At 45.7% G+C, this 19720-nt stretch overlaps 1 protein-coding gene across 1 annotated transcript in view; it reads left to right on the top strand.

Annotated features, from left to right (window-relative positions):
- The window catches only part of LOC147461393 (serine/threonine-protein kinase SAPK3-like), a 29117-nt gene extending 9710 nt beyond the window's left edge, over positions 1-19407 (top strand). Inside the window, exons 7-9 of the mRNA XM_086508957.1 lie at positions 17849-17953; positions 18040-18138; positions 18636-19407. Of these exons, the coding sequence (XP_086365083.1) occupies positions 17849-17953; positions 18040-18138; positions 18636-18998 (567 nt within the window). The 3' untranslated portion in view covers positions 18999-19407. The remainder of the gene's footprint in view (positions 1-17848; positions 17954-18039; positions 18139-18635) is intronic.
- Positions 19408-19720: the final 313 nt, after the last annotated feature.

Here is a 19720-nt window from a genome sequence, read left to right as displayed (position 1 = left end):
TTCTTTCTTCCACCCAATTATAAGAAACCTATATTTACCTTTTATAGGCTAGGATAAGTTTTTGCTAATGCATGCATGCTAGGTGTTATGGGCCCTAGTGTTTAGTAACAACATATCTGAGGTGGAATTCAGATTCATTTAGTTGACTTCTCATGAAGCTGACGTGGAATGCAGATTCGTTTAGTTGAATTCTCACTAAGTACCTATGAACGGGTTTTTTTTCAAGAAAAAGATCCTTCTATTAGATAATGAAACTACCCATGCGGCTACAACTACCTCTGCTAGAGAGGGCTACAACAATCATATGGGGAGACTCTCCCAATGAAAAACAACATATGTACAATGAGGACTAAATCAGGAGATGGGAGGAGGGAAAAGCCATACAGGTGGACGGTAGTGCCATCTGAGCACACCTTGGACCATGGTGAAGAAAGGCCCAGGGTGCCAAAGTCAAAGGAACACCTCTCTACACTCCCACATGCGGTTGGAGCTACCCCTGAAGTCTCTCGAACTCTCTCCTGAGAGTATGGATCAGCTCCAGCCAAAAGTCTCGAACAATCTCCGCTGGTGGCATAAGACGAGCCTCAAAGATGTGGAAGCAGCAAGATGAACCAGAGTGTCAGGCCATAGACGAGCTCCCAACACACCCATCTCTCAGTGCACCACTCCTATGGAGTAAGCTCTGTAGTAGGCTAGAGTGTAGGTCGACCCCCCTGTATCACTATCATCCTGCTGGTGGAGGATAACTCAAACTGTAGTGCAGGGTCCGTGAGAGTAGACAAGACGGATGCCCTCCAAGTGTACTGTCGTGGTGTGGAAAGAGCTGGCATTAGCCGAAGGACCCGAAGCCACACCTAATGTGCCATAGGGCAGTCCCAAAGACAGTGACACTGACTCTCCAAAGGATGGTCACAAGTTGCACATGCTGTCGAGAGGCCACTATGTACAAGCTAGCTCCCCACTACTGCTGTAGCTCTATGTGCAACCAACCACTGGAACAACGTGACTCGCGGCGGCTGTCTGGCGTCCCACAACCTCGCCCAAAAAGCTGACAAGAACTCAGCTGTGAGACAGACCCTCCCCCTGCCAATGAGGAGCTGCGCGGGACGAGCCTCCCTCCGTGCTGCCAATATGTTGCGTCCTAGTCGAACAGTGTACTGAAAGAAAGGGACCCTTGGATGGTCGATTGAGGAGAAAGGGTCCCTCCAAAACCACTCTCTTGGATCCCACTACACTCGTGCCAGTGGACAACTCTCCCAAGCCCACAGCCTCCAATGGCCTGTCCTAAGAGCTGCTGGGTCAGGATCTATGAAACAAGTCCTTCCACAGATGTCCACTGCTCGAATCCTTTGAAAACAACACTCTGCAGCCTGTGGGGCCTTTACTGAGACTCTGTGTAATCGATCTTCGTCCTGTAGCTCAAAAAACATGGCAGGTACAGTCTCGGATCAAGCCGGAACTGCGATGAGGATCTCCAGTCTTGAGAGGTGTAAGCCACTTAGCTAGTACTGCCTCTGTGATGTCCTGACACATGCTCTTCACCCCTCTCATGCCCTGTAGTTGGATGCTCTGAAGCTCCTCTGACAAACCTGAGAACTGTAGCCAGTCACCTAGAGTGCATGCTGGATCCTCAGCCATGGGACCCCAAGCAACATGAGGCCTACTACCAACCAAGTGGCCTCTCTGAGTGCTGATCATGGAGTTCCAAACAAGAAGCTGTCTCAAGCGCTCCTCCGAGCAAGTGAGCTGGCGCTGCTCCAGGCCTCTTCGCAGCTGCTCCCAAGAGCGAAGCAGGCTCACATCAAAACGATCCTCCAGTCTCCTGCTCAAGCCAACTCTGCGCATCTCTGTGACATGCAGACTAGTATGTGAGTGTTGGTCAATCGGATGTAGTTTGATGGTCCATCGGATACGCTTTGTCGGATTATAATAGATCAGATTATGGTCAGTTGTATTGTAGATATTTAACAGTTAGTTGTATTCCAAAGACTGAGGTTGTTATAACCACATTCAGGTGAAGCAGGCTTATAAGCTCACTCTGCGCTTGTATGGATCCGACTGAAATGGGTTGAGGTTTTAGTTCTTTTCTTGATGAATAGAATGGATTTGAGTTCTGTTCTGAGTTACATTCTTGCTCTATTATATTTTATCTGTGTATCACTTGCTGTATCTAAATGTAGTCTTGAGTTATGTGAGGTTAAGGGTAGTATTTTAGTTCAGTTTTCTTTGTGTTGATGAACCACAACAATCTCTGTGAAAATCCATCTGGTGGAATATCTCCAAGGGCCTCCTATCTGAGGCACTCTAGCTCTGAGCCGCTGAAGAAAAAACTCCTTCCAGGGATCCTCCCCTGGAAGTAGTCCTCTGACAACAAACTTCCCAAGAAGGGCTCTGCTCTGCTGTGCTGGGTCTATGATCCCCAAGCCCCCCTGAGAACAAGGTAGAATGATGACCTGTCAAGCCACTTTTGGCTCGGACTATCTGAGTGTCGCGCCCTGACCAAAGGAAGTTCTTGATCAGCCTCTCTACCTGCCTGGTATAGGAGCTCAAAAAGATCTAACAAGAAGTGATGTACCACATAGTAGCCAACAACACCTGGTTGGCCTCCACAACTCTCCCTGCCAAAGAAAGTCGTGCCGAGATCCAATGTAACAGCTTCGTCCTGATTGACAGGAGGAGAGGAGCAATCTACTGCTCACGAGACAAGTCCAAGCCAACCTAACAACCCAAATATCGAACTGCAGTCCCTGGGGAGATCCATCTAAAGCCCTCACCTGGCAGCCAATCAGGCGTAGAAGCACTACCAACCGAGAAAGCCAGTGTCTTCCTCCAGTCGATTAGTCACCTGATGCACAACAAAAAGTCTCAAAGAGCTTTCTCACATCTATGTAGGTTGGCCTCCTGACCCTCCAAGTACAAAGCTGAGTCGTCTGCAAACTCAACATCCAGTAGCTCATCGCCCCGAATAGGGAGAGCTAAGCCACGTAAACCAGCCTACTGTGAAACCAAAAATCTGCTCATCGCCTCAGCATAGAACAAAAAGAGGAGGGAGCAAGAGGGCAACCTTGTCTGACTGAACGTGTGAGCATGAAACGATCCCCTCTACCTCCTTCCAGAAGCACCTGAATGTGTGCACGTCTGTAAAGAGGTCACACACCTCTAATCCAGGCATTTGCTGAGAATCCCATCCTGCGAAGAGTGCCCTCCATAAAGTCCCAGTCAACTCTATCGTAGGCCTTCTCAAAATCGAGAAGAAGTATCACCAGATCCTCACGACGAAGGCACACGAGGGCAGATGCCTCCCAAAAAGTAAAGATGATGTCAAGGATACTACGCTCCTTGACAAAACCTGTCTGGGTCCCATGTATAACGCTATCTAGAAGTGGCTGAATCCTCAAACTTAGAGCCTTGGCAAGAATTTTGTAGGCTGAGTTAAGGATGGTGATGGGCCGCCACTACGGAATCTCATCCAAGGAGCCACCCTCCTTGGGAATGAGGTCAATCAAGCCCTCATTCATGCTATTAGGCATCTCTCATGTGTGTAAGATGTACTGAAAAGTGTTGCAGAGGTCTGAGCCAAGAAGTCCCAGTACTCTAAGAAAAACTGGGAGTCAAACCATCCTCACCTGGACAACTACCACGGGGAAGAGCTCTGAGGGCCATGTGGATCTCCTCTAGCTGAAGAGGCAGCTCAAGCCTTTGGTGCATCTCCTCAGTCACAAGATAAGGCACGTGTGCCCAAAACTGCTCTCTGCATGCATCCTGACGCTTTGACTGAGGCTCTGCTGACAACAGGTCATAGTAAAAGTCAGTAGCAGCTGCACGCATGTCCTTTGGCTCTGAAGCAACTGACCCGTCAGGCCTCCTCAACTGGTTGACATTGGCGTACACATGCCGGGTCCCATTGTCTCAAAGAACGCCCCCGTCACTCTGTCACCCACCTGGGTCCACTGAGATGCATGTTGATGGAAAGCAAACTCATGACACCTCTCCTCTGTGCTGGCAAGCTCCTGGCGAGCCTGTTGCAACTGCTCCTCCAACCAGGGATTGTTTGGGTGCTGCTCTTGCATCCTCTGCAAGGAAGCAACGCCCCGTCAAAGACGTTGCTCCTCCTCTCTCGCTGCAGCGAGGCGGGCCGTAGACTCTTGAAGAAAGAACTGACTAAGCTGAGCAAGTCCAGAGGCCACTTTGTCAGTAGGAGAGTCCTGCATGTCCAAGCCCTCTGTCCAAAGAGCCACCACTCGCTCTCTGAGCTCAGAGTGCAACAAGTTCCTCTCAGGAATGCGTAGCATCGTGCTTCGCCTCCTCTGTCTATCTGTCATTGTGAGGAACTGGTGATGGTCCGAAAAGGATATCCCAGCCAAGATGCAAACTGACCCACCAAGTCACAAATGCGGTCACTAGCGTAGAAGCGATCTATCCTAGATCGATTCACTCCTCCAACTTTGCGACTGGAACGAGAGAAAACCAAGCTGTCAAGGGGTCTCACAAAACTTGAGTGTTGCTAAACATGAGAAACCCTCATAGTCATACAAATCTGCTCCCAAGCTGCCAGCTCAGCCCCGTGCTCCGTGACATGGCCACCTCCAATCCGATCAGAGGGGTCCAACATATCGAAGTCCCCCCCAACACACTACTGCTCTGCATGCGACAAAGACTCCACAACCTGAGACCAGAACAATGCCTGTGCACTTGCCGCATTGGGTGCATAAATGTTCAGGAAACCCATGAGGCAACCCTAAACCTGCATAGTAATCCATTGAGCTCTGCCTGGTACAATAATACCTCTGCTCACAATGGCGTGTTGCAAAGAATCCGCAATAGTGATACATATCCCTCCCTAGATGCCTCTAGGTCCAAATGCAACTGACCAAAACGTCTCATAGAGACCACGCAAAATCTAATCACACCGTCTAATATGGCTCTCACGTAGTTGATGCTCGTGTAGCATAAGAATATCAATCTCACCACCCACAAGGCATCACTGAAGCTCATGACGCAGCCGACCCTTCTGATGTTGAAATTGGGGCCCTCCTAATCCCTGCACATTCCATGAGATGATCCTCATGAAGTCAGTGAGAGAAAATAGATGTTGCAACAACAGCCAACCTCGCTATCTTTGAGGCCAATTTGGATGGGGAGTAATCCACATCCAAACGACCTCTAGACAAGTGCGTATGGAGTGATTGTTCCTCCCAGGCCCAAGCCGAGCGTGTAGCCCGAAGGGCTACATCCTCTATCCAAGAGGATCTTGTGTCATCAAATAGATGCACCACAATGTGCGTGCAACCCGCTGCATCCGGTGGCGTCACGCTGAACTTGGCAAGAGGCCAAAGTGTCTGTACCAGATCTTTCACCCCTAAGTTTCCTATGTGGTGTGAGAACTTAGTAGTCTAAATCTGGAGCCAGTCAAGAACTGTGTGCAGGGTCCACTCTGTAGGATCCCTACTGCACAACGGGAAGGAGAAACCCACCGCTGTGTCCAAAGCCTCAATGCCTCGAGCTGCAAGAAAGAGGATGTGGACTCGAAATGAATCCTCCTCCAGGTCAGGAGAAGGGTCACCCAGGAACTGTGTGAAGTTGTAGTGGAGGAAGTCCCAGCGTCTGCGAATGTCTAAACTAGTCAAACCTCTAGGGACTCCTACAAAAGGAGAAGTCATCACCAGAAAAGGCGTCCTCAGATGGGGTTGTCCCTCCTGAGCCACACAGCTCATAGCGAAAGCACTACCAAGAGATCGCCTCGCGACAAACGCATGTCCACTCTCCTGCGTTTAAGGAGGAGTGAAGGAGGGGTCGGGAGATGAGGCTGTCCCACCGAGGAGAGAGGAGGGATGTCTGAGGGAGGAGGAGGAGGAGGTGGAGGCGGAGGATCTGAAGTGGACGGGGCCTCCTCAGGCGAGTCCTGCTAAAGGGGGTCAAAACGGTTCCCTATCTGGACCCAATGCTGTTGAGTTGCAGGAGGTCGGCCACCAGGGGGAGCAGTGAGGCCGCCCCCGCCAGGCACCTGCTGCTAACCATCATCTGTTTGATTGCTAGTCTCTGTCGAGGTACCAGCATGTGCGTCCTGTGTATCTGGCTGCTGGGCATGCTCAGCCTTGGGAGACTGCGCATGCTAACCATCATCTGTCTGATCGCTAGTCTCTGTCGAGGTACCAGCATGTGCGTCCTGTGTATCTGGCTGCTGGGCATGCTCAGCCTTGGGAGACTGCGCATGCTAACCATCATCTGTCTGATCGCTAGTCTCTGTCGAGGTACCAGCATGTGCGTCCTGTGTATCTGGCTGCTGGGCATGCTCAGCCTTGGGAGACTGCGCATGCGTTGTGGGTCGAGATCTCTTGCGAGGATAGGCCTTTGCTAAATGGCCCATTTGTCTGCAAATGAAACAGTGATTCAGGAGGCCCGAATACTCTACGCTCTATCTGATCCAACCCTCACTCACCCAAGGCAGCAATACCATTTTCGGGGGGAGAGTGTCTCTCGAACAAGAACCCGCATAGTAGGTAAACTTGCCGCTTTGGCCACAACTGAAGCTGCAGTAAGCGGAGACTCTAGAACTGTCCTGAACATGGAACCAATCCTAGGGAGAAGAGGGAGGTACTCTCCCTGGTTCATCAAAATCACCTTGGTCGTCATCTTTGGAGACTCGAACTCTATTTGGTAGTACCCTCTCCCGAGAATCTGGACATCGGTGATCTTGCCCACATCGGAGGGAAGGTGGGCTTGAAGTAGATCCCGAACCTCGCCCCGACTGGGCCGAGTGCCGATGATCTTGCAGATAACTGAAGTGGCTTGCAAGCGTTCCACTTCAGCCATCAAGCTTGCTTGCTCTTCTAGCACAGAGCAAGTCAAAGGGTCAGCTCCGCGGTGTCAGGCGAGGGGGCTTCTGTAGAGTCCCTCTGAGGTGGAGTAGATGCCACCATTTTGTGTCTGTTGCTGAATCCAGAAGGGCGATGGTGACGAGAAACTCACAATAGGCTGAAATATCATCTACCTGCGAGCTGAGAAAGTGACACGAAGGCGGATAAGGTTGGGGAAAAAAAGGGGAGGGGGGTGATAGAGGGACCGCGAGGCTGAGGCGGGCGGGCACGGGGCTGGAGTGGGTGGTGCGGGGCTGAGTCTGGGGGGGCTGCATGCTGGGAGAAACTGCGCACAGAGCAGGCAGCGAGCAAGATAGCCCGCAGCGCGAGGGAGGAGGGGGGAGGTGTGAGTGATGGCGGGGGGGTTGCACGTGCGTGCGCAGGGGGGTGTGAGCAGCAGCGAGCCATTTCAAATCTCACATCAGCTCATAGCATGAGGTACTTATGTACGGTTTTCAACCTAAGTCATCAAAAGCTGTGGCATTGGGCACGAAGAAAATTTAGCAAGTCAAGGATAAGCACAAAGTAGATATAGGAAGTACATTGATGAGAAACATAAGCAAGTCACTTTCAAGGAAGGTAAAGCGGTATTTTTACATATTTAAAAGCATTTAGAAAGTTTAAAAACTAGCCCTACACCCATGTTATGTCTTAGATATTATGGACCATTCAAATTACTCAAGCAAGTTGGAAATATGACATAAAAACTCTTACACTCATCAAATTTTTCATGTAAGCCATTCACATATATGCTTGCATAAGGATAACAATGTAGTCGATCGAGATGTTCTTGTTGATTTCATTGAACCTCCCACTCAAACCGCATGAACCTAAATGTATTCTTGAATGGTATGGTATAGGTCAAGTTGACAAACAAACTTGAGAAAGGTACCACTTGAGAAATCATTAGTCTTCTTAACAAGAGAGGTCTCACTTTTGTTTACGAGGAAAAAAAACTCATCTTCAAGATGGGAGTAATGTCACGACAAGGGTTAGACTAGGAGGCACAGATCCTAGGCAAGGCCGGCAGGACATGCATGTTCGTGGGATTCTAAAGGTGGGTTACAGGCCTATAAAAGGATATGGTTGAGTGGAGATGAGCATGCCTTAGTTCCTCTAGCCTTTTAAGGGTCTCTCATGATGACATCTTCCCTTGAGGAAGACTAGAATCTCACTTTGTATCTCTTTGGAAAAAAAAAAGGTAATCTCCAACATTCTACTGAGAACATCTAATACTACATTTTATCCAACATTCTATTGAGAGCATATTCTACTACATTATATCCAACTTAGTGATATTGTAATGGAGCATCATCTCAGTCCACCTAGCCTTTTGACCCTTCCAATTAACTTGGCCCGTGAACCATTTTATGTTCTAATGGTCAAAAACACAATTGCAAATTGACCTTTACTCTTTCATCTACAATTCCATTGTGTACTATCAAGTTTAGTACTCTTGAAAGCCCCTACTCTATCGGTAGCTCTAAAAATACCATCTGTATTTAGATAAAACTATTTAAGTTGATCAACTATAGCATGTAAAGATGTTGATACCAAAGCTACCTTGGGTTTATCCACAACTATGCTGTTGATCTTCTCCCAACAAACGAAATTCATGCATTTGCCTTTCAATTGGTCCATCATAGGACCAACAAGTTTTGCATAATCTATCACAAACTTATAGTAAAAACTTTCCAATCCCAAAAAAATTTGGAGCTCTTCTAAATTAGTAGGATGAAGTCAGTGAAGAATTGCATCCACTTTGGAAGTGTCCATTGATATACAATTTGTTGAAATAATATGCCCAATTAATCGGTGTCCATCTTCAAGAAATGACCCTTTCTCTCCTTGGCATAAAGCTTGTACTAATGTAATAAATCGAGCACTTGTCTAAGATGTTTCAAATGCTCCTCTTTTATAGCGCTACAAGCAAGGAATTTCATCGAGGAAAACTTCGTAATGCCCGAACTATATTCGACAGGCGTTTTTGGGTATATCTGCAACTCGTATGCATACTTGATGATACCATTAGAGAAAACATTTGTTTGTAAATATCATGCTTCATGTAATTGATCTAATGGTTCATCTATACATGGTAGTAGATACTTATTCTTAAAAGTAGCTGACTTGACCAATGATAATTCGGGCAAAATTGGTCAACATAGCTATCAAGAATAAAACTTAGGAAGTAGGGATTGAAGCTTTCGTGCAATGCAAACACAAGAAAGAGAAGTTTAGGCTATTACTGTAATTTTTTGTTTATAGAACCTAGACAAAACAACCCTCAATTTTTTTGGTCATAGATGGTTTATCTCTCTATCAAACTTTTTTGTCTTTGGCAAGTGATGTGCATGTGTGCAGGGAAAAGTAGAAGAGGAGGGATTTACAGGGAAAAGGCCCAAGAGGGTCCTTTTAGAGTTTGACAGGCTACCCTCAAAGCGATCACACCTCCTAACACCTCTACTGCGATTGCGTTCACGCCCGCTTCACTACCTCCCAACCATAGCGAGTCACGACACACGACTAGAATAATATGAGAGAGAGAGAGAAAGACAGAGAGAGAGAGAAGAAGAAGAAGAAGAAGAAGAAGAAGAAGAAGAGAGTTTTAACGTCGTAGAAAACTATCCCAAGTGAGCTTAAATATCTATCCGCGACGAGGAGATTTGAACTTAAGACTTATTATTCAAGAGGAAAATGGCATAACCAATCTACTACACTTGGGTGATAGAAAGTTTATACCATTTTTCTCTTTTTATTAAGGTGCGCGCACGTGCACTATGAGATCCCCAAACTACCTATACCAAGATTGAGATGGGATCCTTGACAGGTCTCTAGGCCTAATAAAAATCAACAGTTCATCTTGATAGCCTGATGTGCAGGAGGGAGATAGCGTTCTTTGATTGCTTGCTTCATTTTCTCCCAAGATGGACTATTCGTGGGATTATCTTTGCAATGTTGCTTCCACCAAAGTTTGGCATCTCCGCTGAGATGGAACATACCCAACAGTTTTTGGTTTTCTTGAGCAGTTCCTGCAGTTTTAAAATAGTTGTCTATAGCATCTAACCACGCTTCGACATCTTGCTCTAAATTGGGTGCCTCTCCCTTGAAGGTAGGGAGTTGGACTTGCTTTAGTAGTAATTTTTTCTCTTGAGTAACAATGTAAAGGCTATTTACGCGAGTATTATCCTGAGATTGAATTAGTGGAATTTAGTACTAGATAAAAATCTCTCTTACTTACGCTTTTAACTTATCTCATACTAAGAAAAAAATTCACATAGGATGAAGACAATTTCCAAACCATAAACAAAACTGCTTATAGCCTACCCATGAAAACCATAGTATGTACAAGAGTTAATACAATCCATGAAGATCCTACTATGTAAAAGGGTAACAACAATTATATACTAGAATCTTGTGGACTTTGGGTGGATCAGATAAAGGATTAAAATATACAACATCTTTTGGTCCTCTAAAACTCGGGCCTACACCTATGGGCCTAAATCTACCTGGGTAGATTACTTTAGACACCTGATCAAACATCCACTGATTTTGTGATACTTAGACATCATCTATTACAGTGGTTTCCTCTAGATTCTCCGTCCCAATGAAAAAGTATACTTCAATCACTTGAAGATCTTCGACCCATTTGAGTCTCTTCATATTTAGTTCTAAACCTTCTAACTCTCCCGCATCAATGAACAAAATTCCACCAGATCGTGACCACTTGATCCTCCAAGTGGAAGGAGAAAATCTCATATTTAGCCATTTCATCACGCTTTTTCGCATTGAATAGCGTCGGGATAGGTTAGTCTTCATAAAGTTAATGTTGAAATCCATGAATTTGCGGTAGGCCTGATGGAAATCTTCCTGCAAAGATGGGGATAATTCTCTCTCTTTCTTTCTCTCCCTCTTTTCAATTAAATACGTCTTTGATTGAATTTATCAAAGATTACTTATTTTAACCTAACACCTTAAACTTTTCCCTAGGTTCAAGACTTTAATTAACACACGCTCTGATACCACTTGTGAGATCCCCAACCCACCTATACCAAGATTGGGATGGGATCCTTGATAGGTCTCTAGGCCTAATAAAAATCAACAAGAAAAAATCCAAGGAGTAGACCTTTACCATTGACAATGGCTCGGGTCTATAGCCCTAGAAGAAGACCTAGTCCTGTCTCGCAACGGAAACGGGACAACATATTAAAAGTCCAAAACTATTTCGGCCCTATAACTTCCACAAGTTGGGCTAAGGTATCCTCAACCAACGCTTTTTTTCCCCTATCAGATGTGAGGGCACAACCGTTGGTAGACTCCTCTTCCAAGTGAAGAAGTTTTCTAAACGTTTTTAGTACGCAGGGATGGATAGTTACCTGACTAATCAGGTCCACCCGTCCATGATTGATAATCTTAGCCAATCCCCACTTACCACCCCGCACTCACACATGATTCTTTTGTTTTCTAATTACTATCACATTATTTTAACATTTAAAATAATGGTTTCTTTTAACTTTCCGTCACAGTGATTCTTTCAATCAAGTATTAAAGACAACATTGAAAAGCATTCTTTTAGCAAACAGACATCTTTAAACTTAAGACAGGGTACTGCTAATCAAAACATTGTTCATTATAACCATGACCAGTACTCGTCTTGTTTCAAGACCATCTAAGGGTGAAAAACTGCACCCATTCCTTGTTCACAATCCGGGGTGGATAAACCTCCACCCAAGGTTTGGGGTGCCCATACACTAAACCAGTTACCTATACAACCGGGCGGCTTCCCTAAGATAAAAACAATATCCTAACTTATGTAGAAATATCAAGACATGACACGGGGTAGAAACTCATCGTTCATACCATCATAATTCATCAAAATATACCAAGGAGTTGGAGGTGTCTTGAGCCAAGCTGTCTTAAGGATGATCAAACATTCTTTCCTATGTCAACCAATCTTAGCCCAAACCAAAGTTATCCAGAACGGGAACAGGGAATGGGAACGGGGGTCTCCGGAACGTTTCGGAACGCCCCCCCCCCCCCCCAACAAAAAAAAAAGGCGGAATGAGAACGGGGGCTGGAACGGTAAGTTGAAAAATATGTTTAAATTAGGTTGGATTTAACCTATATGTTAGTAGAGAGCCATACACACCCATTAGTCCAAGTAGAATCCTATTTAGACATGCTCTGCAATGATTCTTCAGTTTTAAGAGCCAAGGCTTACACGCGATTGCGCAATACACAATACATGAATTGGGATCATCCTTCACAAAAGCATCTTGATTCTTCATAGAAAGAACATTAACTCAGAGTTGAAGAATAGAATCTAGAGTCCATACTCTACACAAAAGCTTGGAGAAAAAAGATGATAGATCATAGATTATAAAGATGGCTTACAAGGCCAACCAAGGCGCTACAAAAATACATGTAGAGGCTAAGAGTGTTAAATAACAATTGTAAGAGTCAATAGGTGACATGTCAAGACTCAATCACTCATATGGTAGTGCAATACAAAAAGGGGGCAAATCTGGCGGCCACAAAGGAAACAAATGTCAAAAACCAATGAGCAATGAGTCATGACTCATGCCTGAAGTTCACCTCTAGGTAGGGGCAGAAGAACATCCCCCCTCCCAATTTGTAGTGGAGTCCTGGACGTCGTGAATATCATCCCAATCCTCCTGCATAGGCTCATCCTCATGGTAGATCCTCCTGCCTCTCCAAGCACCTCTGCCTCTGTCTCCATCTCCCACTGTAGAAAGGGATCTGTCACTTTGGATGCTGACTTGCAAAGCATTCTTAAGTTTGCACTGGCAAAAACAAGGTCATTTGCTTTCTCCACTCCCAAGTCGGTTCCTCTTTCTAGTTGCAATGTGGCTATATACACTCCACAATTGCTCCAAGTAAGAGGAGCTACCCGCTTGGCTGAGAATGTGGACGGCAAGTTGGTGAAGATCGGGACCATCTGAACCATTTTCTTGCCACCACAAGACGGAGGAAATCTTGGTGCGATCAATTTGGGCATCGGCTATCCCAAATGATCCTCGCATATCCCTGTAAAATGCAAGCTGATCCTTTATTTTGCGTTGCATGTCACGTTCAGGGTGAAGCTTCTTCAAGATGGTGTTCCAATGTGTATTTACCTCCGAATCATGCTCCTGCTTTACACCCTGGAACTTTGGGTCCAACACAAAAGCTGTACCATGAAGAGGTGAACTATAGGCATTCCACCTGCTATTGCAAAGCTCTTTGATTTCTTCGAGCGTATCTGGGTCTTGCTCATACTCTTCAAGGGCCTCGACCATGCGATCCATTGCTTCATAGACCTTGCCAATGCAAGGTTGCATGCCATCCATCACTCTAAGCAGGTGGATCACTGGTTTCACCATTTTGTCAATACTCTTTAGGGACTCCCAGAACTCAGGATCCTCCACCTTCCCTGTACAAATGATCCCTGCGACTATACTTGCATGGGTAGTCTGAGCCAACTCTGTACTGATGAAGAGCTGCCGCACTGCACTTTGACACTCTACAAAGCGGCTCACCATTAGATAGTTGTAGGCGAAGCGGGTCTCACAATACTTTAGAAGCACTTTGCCCTCCGGTCGCTTCAAGAACTCGGCTCGAAGTATGTTGTGGTTGTTGATAAAAGCAACCACCTTGGACGTGGATGCAATGAGAGGCTCTATCCAAGGTAGTTTGCCGAAATCCTTCAAGAGGTTGTTAAGGCAATGTGCCATGCAAAAAGACACCGTGATGTGAGGATAAGTGCCTTCCAAAATAGCTCCGGCTGCCCTGTTTGATGCCTCCCCATTGGTGACCAGACCTATCACAAGGTCCGACCCAATGGTCTCTACGGCGGAGGCCCACTCACCCGCAAGGACATCTGCTGATTTTCCTGTCTCCGTGGCGTCATGGAAGTGGGCAAAATACATCTCCCCTTTGGAATAGGCAACAATGCCATGGATGAACCTCCTCCTAGTGTCCCTCCATCCATCCGCAATGAGGGTCATGCCATACTTCGTCCATTGCTTCTTCATGTTGAGGGTTGCCATCTCCACAACGGCCTTCTCTCTACCGAGTAGAGTAGTGCAGAGGGCCTTGGAAGAGGGTGGTACGTAGCGTCTCCCATACTCTCCAATCCTCGTGCACATGGTCTTGAAGTACTCCGACCTAGACATTGCACACAAGAGGTATTAGTATTTACTATTTAATTGAGAAGGAGAATCGAAATGATTGATTGTATGAAAAATTGAAAATGATAGTAAGTCTTACCGAGCTTTTATAAAGGGGATGTGATCATGATAGAAAAAGCGGGCAACACTTGCATCCACAACCTCCTTCCTTTTTGGATCCCAAGTGATATGTAGGGTGCGTTAGTGAGATTTGGGGGTGGAGACCGGAGTAGTATTAGGCATTGAAAATGCCGATCGAAATGATGTCGCCGCCGTCTTCGTCGTCACTGCATTGCTATCACCACCAACCGATGAAGGTGTAGAAGAGGGAAAAACCAAGTTGTTGGGATCGATTGCGGGACGCTTAGACCTTGCCGCTTCTTTCTCTTCTTTGTTGGCTTTGATGGCGGCATCCTTGGCTTCAAATTCCTTCAACCGTTGCTCGTTGACGGCCTTGCATATTGCTACTTGTTGTCCCTCTAGCTTAAGGAGGTGAGCACGGAATTTGGTTGTACCGGATTGCCGTTCGAAGCCGTATAGTTTGCACTTCCATATGCGTGCACCACCTGACTTTCCCAACACTCGGGAATGCACTTCATCCCACCATGATGCTTCGTCCTTCTTCTTCTTGGCACCCAAGGGATCACGTTCACTTGATGCGGAAGCTTGTGCCATAAGTGATGAGACTCGAGAGAGGAAGGAATCTTGAGAGAGAGAGAGAGAGAGAGAGAGAGAGAGAGAGAGAGAGAGAGAGAGGGGGGGGGGGGATAATGGCGCGGTAGAGAGTGATGGAGAGGTGGAGTCTTGAATCTCAAGCTTGAGACTTGAGGCCCAAGGGAGAGGGAGAGAGGTGATGAATGAGTGAATCATGACTCGAGACTCGACAATTGAGAGAGATGGAGAGATGGAGAGGTGGAGCTTGAGAGAGAAGTGGAGCGGCAACTTGCAAGCGTCAAGCTTGAGCCTTGAGACCCAAGGAAGGGAGAGAGACTGCCTTGGGAGAGAGAGAGTGCCTTGCCCAATGCCTTGGCCCTTGACTCTTGAGAGAGGAAAGGAAAGTTGAGGGGCTTGCTTCATTGCCTTGAGGCTTGAGGGCCTTGGCTTATTATATAGGAAAGATCTCCCCCCAAAACCCATGCAACTTGCAAGGCCTTCAAAAATCTCAACCGCCCGTTTTTTTTGAACTCTGTCCAACGGACAGATTTTTTTGAAAAAAATGTTCTGCCAGGTCGTTCCGCCGCCATTCCGCTTGTTCCATCCGTTCCCGCTGCTGTTCCGGCTGGTGTTCCGGTGACCATTCTTGCTCGCGTTTCGATATGGCTGCGTTTTCGTTCCGATTGTCCGACCCCCTAGGTAACGCGTTCCGGGAAGGGGAGGGGCCCGTTCCGTGTTACTCTGGCCCAAACGATTCTTTTCCAAGTAGAAACAATGCTCGTTGGTTTCTTGGAAGTTACCTTCCGTTTTTGGCCAATTATTCCTTTTCTGATTCTTACTCTCTTCTTATGTATGCAATGTTAACTTATAAAAGAACTTAAACTATTTAAAAAAACTTAATTGAATAAATGGAAACCCACCTGAAACTGATCCGCCATCTGCTGTTGCACTGGTGCCTGAAGACTCTTCTCCGTAGGCCTACTACTAAGCCCAGCCTCATTGTCATGGGATGCCCTAGCCCTCTTGTGAGTTGTATCGTCCTCATCGGACTGAGGATTTCCCCGGGTCCTCTTTGGAGCCATAGTAGTAGCCTCGATTAGTTACAAAGAGTTTTTGCTCTCTAAGTAATTTCTGTGAGGAGTTCTCTTATTTGCAAGATAAATCTGCCAAGACTCCGAGTCTGTGTTCAATTGTGAAGAGGGGGGGCCTTTTTATAGCTTTTTAGGGCTCATAGGTTGTTTCTGGCAGTTCCTTGCACTTCAAGGCAATGCCCAGCCTCCCTCTAGTGCCACCTGCTGCTTTATCTGGCCTCCCTCTAGTGCCACCTGTTGCTTTATCTGGCCTGGGCAGGCTCATCACTGCTCTACACAGTCCCCAGATGCACCAAATCTACCCTGCTATTTTTCTGTCCCTTTTCATGATTAATTTTGAAAATATCTAGGGATTTTATGATAACAGTCTTTTACAACAATGATTACCAAGACCTTATAATTTATATAATTAATTTAATCAACAGCATAAACTTCCAGTGGCCATAACTATGTCAGTTTTTATCGGAATTCAGTTCTAAAAATTTCTAACCATAGTAAAGTCGTGATTATGGTTCCAAAAATACCAATATTTGCCACGGTCGAACAATTCTACATTGTTTTTTCAATAATCATATCAGTTTGATTAGCTTTATACAATCTTTAAGGTTTCAAAAATTGGAAACCTTACACGCACACACACCCCCCCCCTGCACACACACACCGAAGAAGAAGAGAGTCTTAACATCGTAGGAAACCCAAGAGACCTTAAAGATCTATCTGATGGCGAGAGTTGAACGTAATACTTGTTATTCAAGAGGGAAATTGCATGACTAATCTACCACACTTGATCAATGATAGAAAGCTTATACCATTTTTTTCTTTTTATTAGTGTGCGCGCACGCGCGTGCACACACACACACAGGAGCAAAAGAGAGTTTTAACGTCGTAGGAAACTATCCCAAGAGACCTTAAAGATCAATCCAATGAGGAGAGTTGAACTTAGGACTTGTTATTCAAGAGGGAAATGGCACAACCAATCTACCACACTTGGGTGAGAGAAAGGTTATACAGAGAGTCTCTCTCTCTCTCTCTCTCTCTCTCTCTCTCTCACACACACACACACACACACACACACACACACACACACACACACACCCCGATGCTCCCTCACCATTTCTCTGAGAGAGAGAGAGAGCCACAGTGATCGACGGCAAGTGGGAGCACTAGGAAGTGCTGTTGTGGACTATGGCCGTTTAAGTGGCTCAGAGCTTGAGGGGGAGCACTGTTCAGGAAAAATGGTTTTTTCCGAGGATACACAAATTTAGAGAGAGAGAGAGAGAGAGAGAGAGAGAGAGAGAGAGAGAGACCTTGGAGTAATGGCTGGCAGCTCCCACCTCGAAGTGGGAGCACAAGGAAGTGGTGTTGTGGGCTGCGGCCGTTTAAGTGGAGAGCACTATTCGGGAAAAATGGTTTTTCCTAAGCATACTTAAATCTGCTCCCCCCGAGAGAGAGAGAGGAGAGAGAGAGAGAGAGGTGTCATTGTCCTGTGGAAAAAATGTGTAGTGTGTAGAGAGAGCGAGAACGAGAAAGAGAGAGACGAGAGAGTCCAGAGCCTCTGTACAGACCTGTTGCGTCTCCCCGACACACAGACACACACACATCGATGGTGTGGTTGTGGGCAGATATCAAGGCGGAGACGGGGTTGGCGCGTGTGTGTGTGTGTGTGTGTGAGAGAGAGAGAGAGAGAGAGAGAGAGAGAGAGAGAGAGAAGAAAAAAAAGAAGAAGAGAATTTTTAACGTCGTGGGAAACTATCCCAAGAGACCTCAAAGATTTGTCGTGGGAAACTATCGCAAGAGACCTCAAAGATTTGTTCGACGAGAGTTGAACTAGAGACTTGTTATTCAAGAGGGAAATGGCATAACCAATCTACCACACTTGGGTGATAGAAAGAGAGAGAGAGAGAGAGATAGGTGGGCAACTACTTCAACAACCTCTCCGTCATCTCTGCTAACTATGAAAACAAATGATTAAGGTCATTGAGGCACAACTTAATTAAGGATTTGTAAATAGGTGGTTGCCCTATCCCTGGTTGTGAGTATTATTATATAACAAGGGCAGATATCTACATTGTTTGTGTAGACAGCAGACGTATGGTCCTGTGGAGTGACGTTGTATGTGATGCTGGTGGGGGCTTACCCCTTTGAAGATCCCAAGGACCCCAAAAACATGCGCAAGTCCATTTCGGTAAACGCAGTCTTGATTTTTGTCTTCAACATCAACGTCTCTGCAGCATGTCTCTTACAAATAGCAACTTGGTTTTTTGGATGCAGCGTATAATGAACGTTCAATACTCAATCCCCAGCTACGTACGAGTCTCTTCAGAATGCCGCCATTTGCTTTCCTCCATCTTTGTTGCCAACCCAAGCAAGGTACTTTCTCTAAAACACCATCATTTTTTTCATAAAATTAACTAATGTTGTGAACCTAGCTTCAACCAATACATTTCTTCTAACACATAAATTTTGTCATTATAAGAAAAACAATAAACAATAACTGTAAGGAAAAAAAAAAGCCTATCTACACATGAAGTTTTGGACAAATTCTCTCAATATTTCCCACATTGTGACTTACCTCAACATCATGAGCTTCTGTGAGGGAGGCGCAACATACCTAGCTAGGTACGATTGGGGCCAGGGGACCGTCGGCCCAGTGGTCCGCTGCCCCCAATCGTACCTAGCTAGGTATGCGGTACCTCTCGAGCAGAAGCTCATGATGTTACGCATTGTATGAAAAACATTGAGAAAGACTCGGTTTTCCTACATAAGAAAATTTCTAAATCTTCTTGTGCTATCTTGTAGAATGATAATTATTTTTTGCCAAAAATTACTATAGATCTCAATATTCATGATGTGTGTTTTATGATCAGCGGATAAAGATATGGGAGATCATGCGCCACCCTTGGTTTCTGAGGAATCTTCCAATGGATTTGGTTCTCGGATTCGATCCGATGAGTTACCACGATCTAATCGATTTGGACGTTCCATTGCAAAGTGAAGAGGAGGTGATGCGGATTGTGGACGAGGCAAGGACGACTACCGCCGCCCATGAAGATTGTAAAGAGGAACAACAAGCCATAGGTCCGATATTGGAGCCCCTCGAATCCATCCTTTCTTTAGATCCCTTACAACAAATTCCTTTAGAATGTGAGGAGGAAGAAGTCATGGAGGATGCTTTGGATTTCTTGGAACTATTTGATATTGACAGTGTTGTCCATTTTGACTCTTTTTAATACTACAGGTAGATTCCAACACCTTGGCTTTTGAATAGAGCCCATGCTTAATTAAGCCCAAGCTTCTTGTGCAGGGCACCACTTACGATTAATTCCTCGGTTTTGGCACGAGTGTACATATGAAGACGGATGTAAGATGGGGGTGTGCATAGATTGGGCCTAAGAAAAGTTATTATTATGATTTCATCCCTTGTAATCAATTGATGTATGATAGTCTTGCTCCAGTGTTCAAAAAAGTTTGTCTCGGTTTACAATCGTGCGGCTTTGAAATTCCAAAATTCGGGTTGAGAGAAAGGGTCAAGGGAGAAATCCACCGCCTAGAATTTGGGCAAAATAGTGTAAAATTAGTAAAAATTAGCTTTATTTTTGAAGGTTTCCTTCTGGAAAATCCTTAAAAAGGAGTTTTGTATGGTTGTGAAAATGATTTTTCCAGAACACTGTCTTGCTCTATCCTACTCTCCCCCTAGTAATCTACAAGATTCCTTTACTTGTCATTTTTTCTACGGTCTTTTAATTAGTATCATGGTCTCCCAATCAGCACGGACATCTCACCCTTTTTGAGCTTCAAATCTCCACATTAATGTGCCCGTTTCGATTATTGGGAATCTCCCAAGATTCCTCTCAGCTTGTTGCTTCGTTTAACATTGTCATCTGAGAGCAGGGGTTGAACTCGCAGCATGACGAGCAAGGTCCAGCAATAGTTAACCCCCCCCCCCCCCCCC

This window comes from Adiantum capillus-veneris, chromosome 3 (assembly GCF_014529385.1).
Source record: "Adiantum capillus-veneris isolate H3 chromosome 3, ASM1452938v2, whole genome shotgun sequence".
Taxonomy (NCBI): Eukaryota; Viridiplantae; Streptophyta; class Polypodiopsida; order Polypodiales; family Pteridaceae; genus Adiantum; species Adiantum capillus-veneris.
This window is presented reverse-complemented; position numbering and strand designations above follow the sequence as displayed.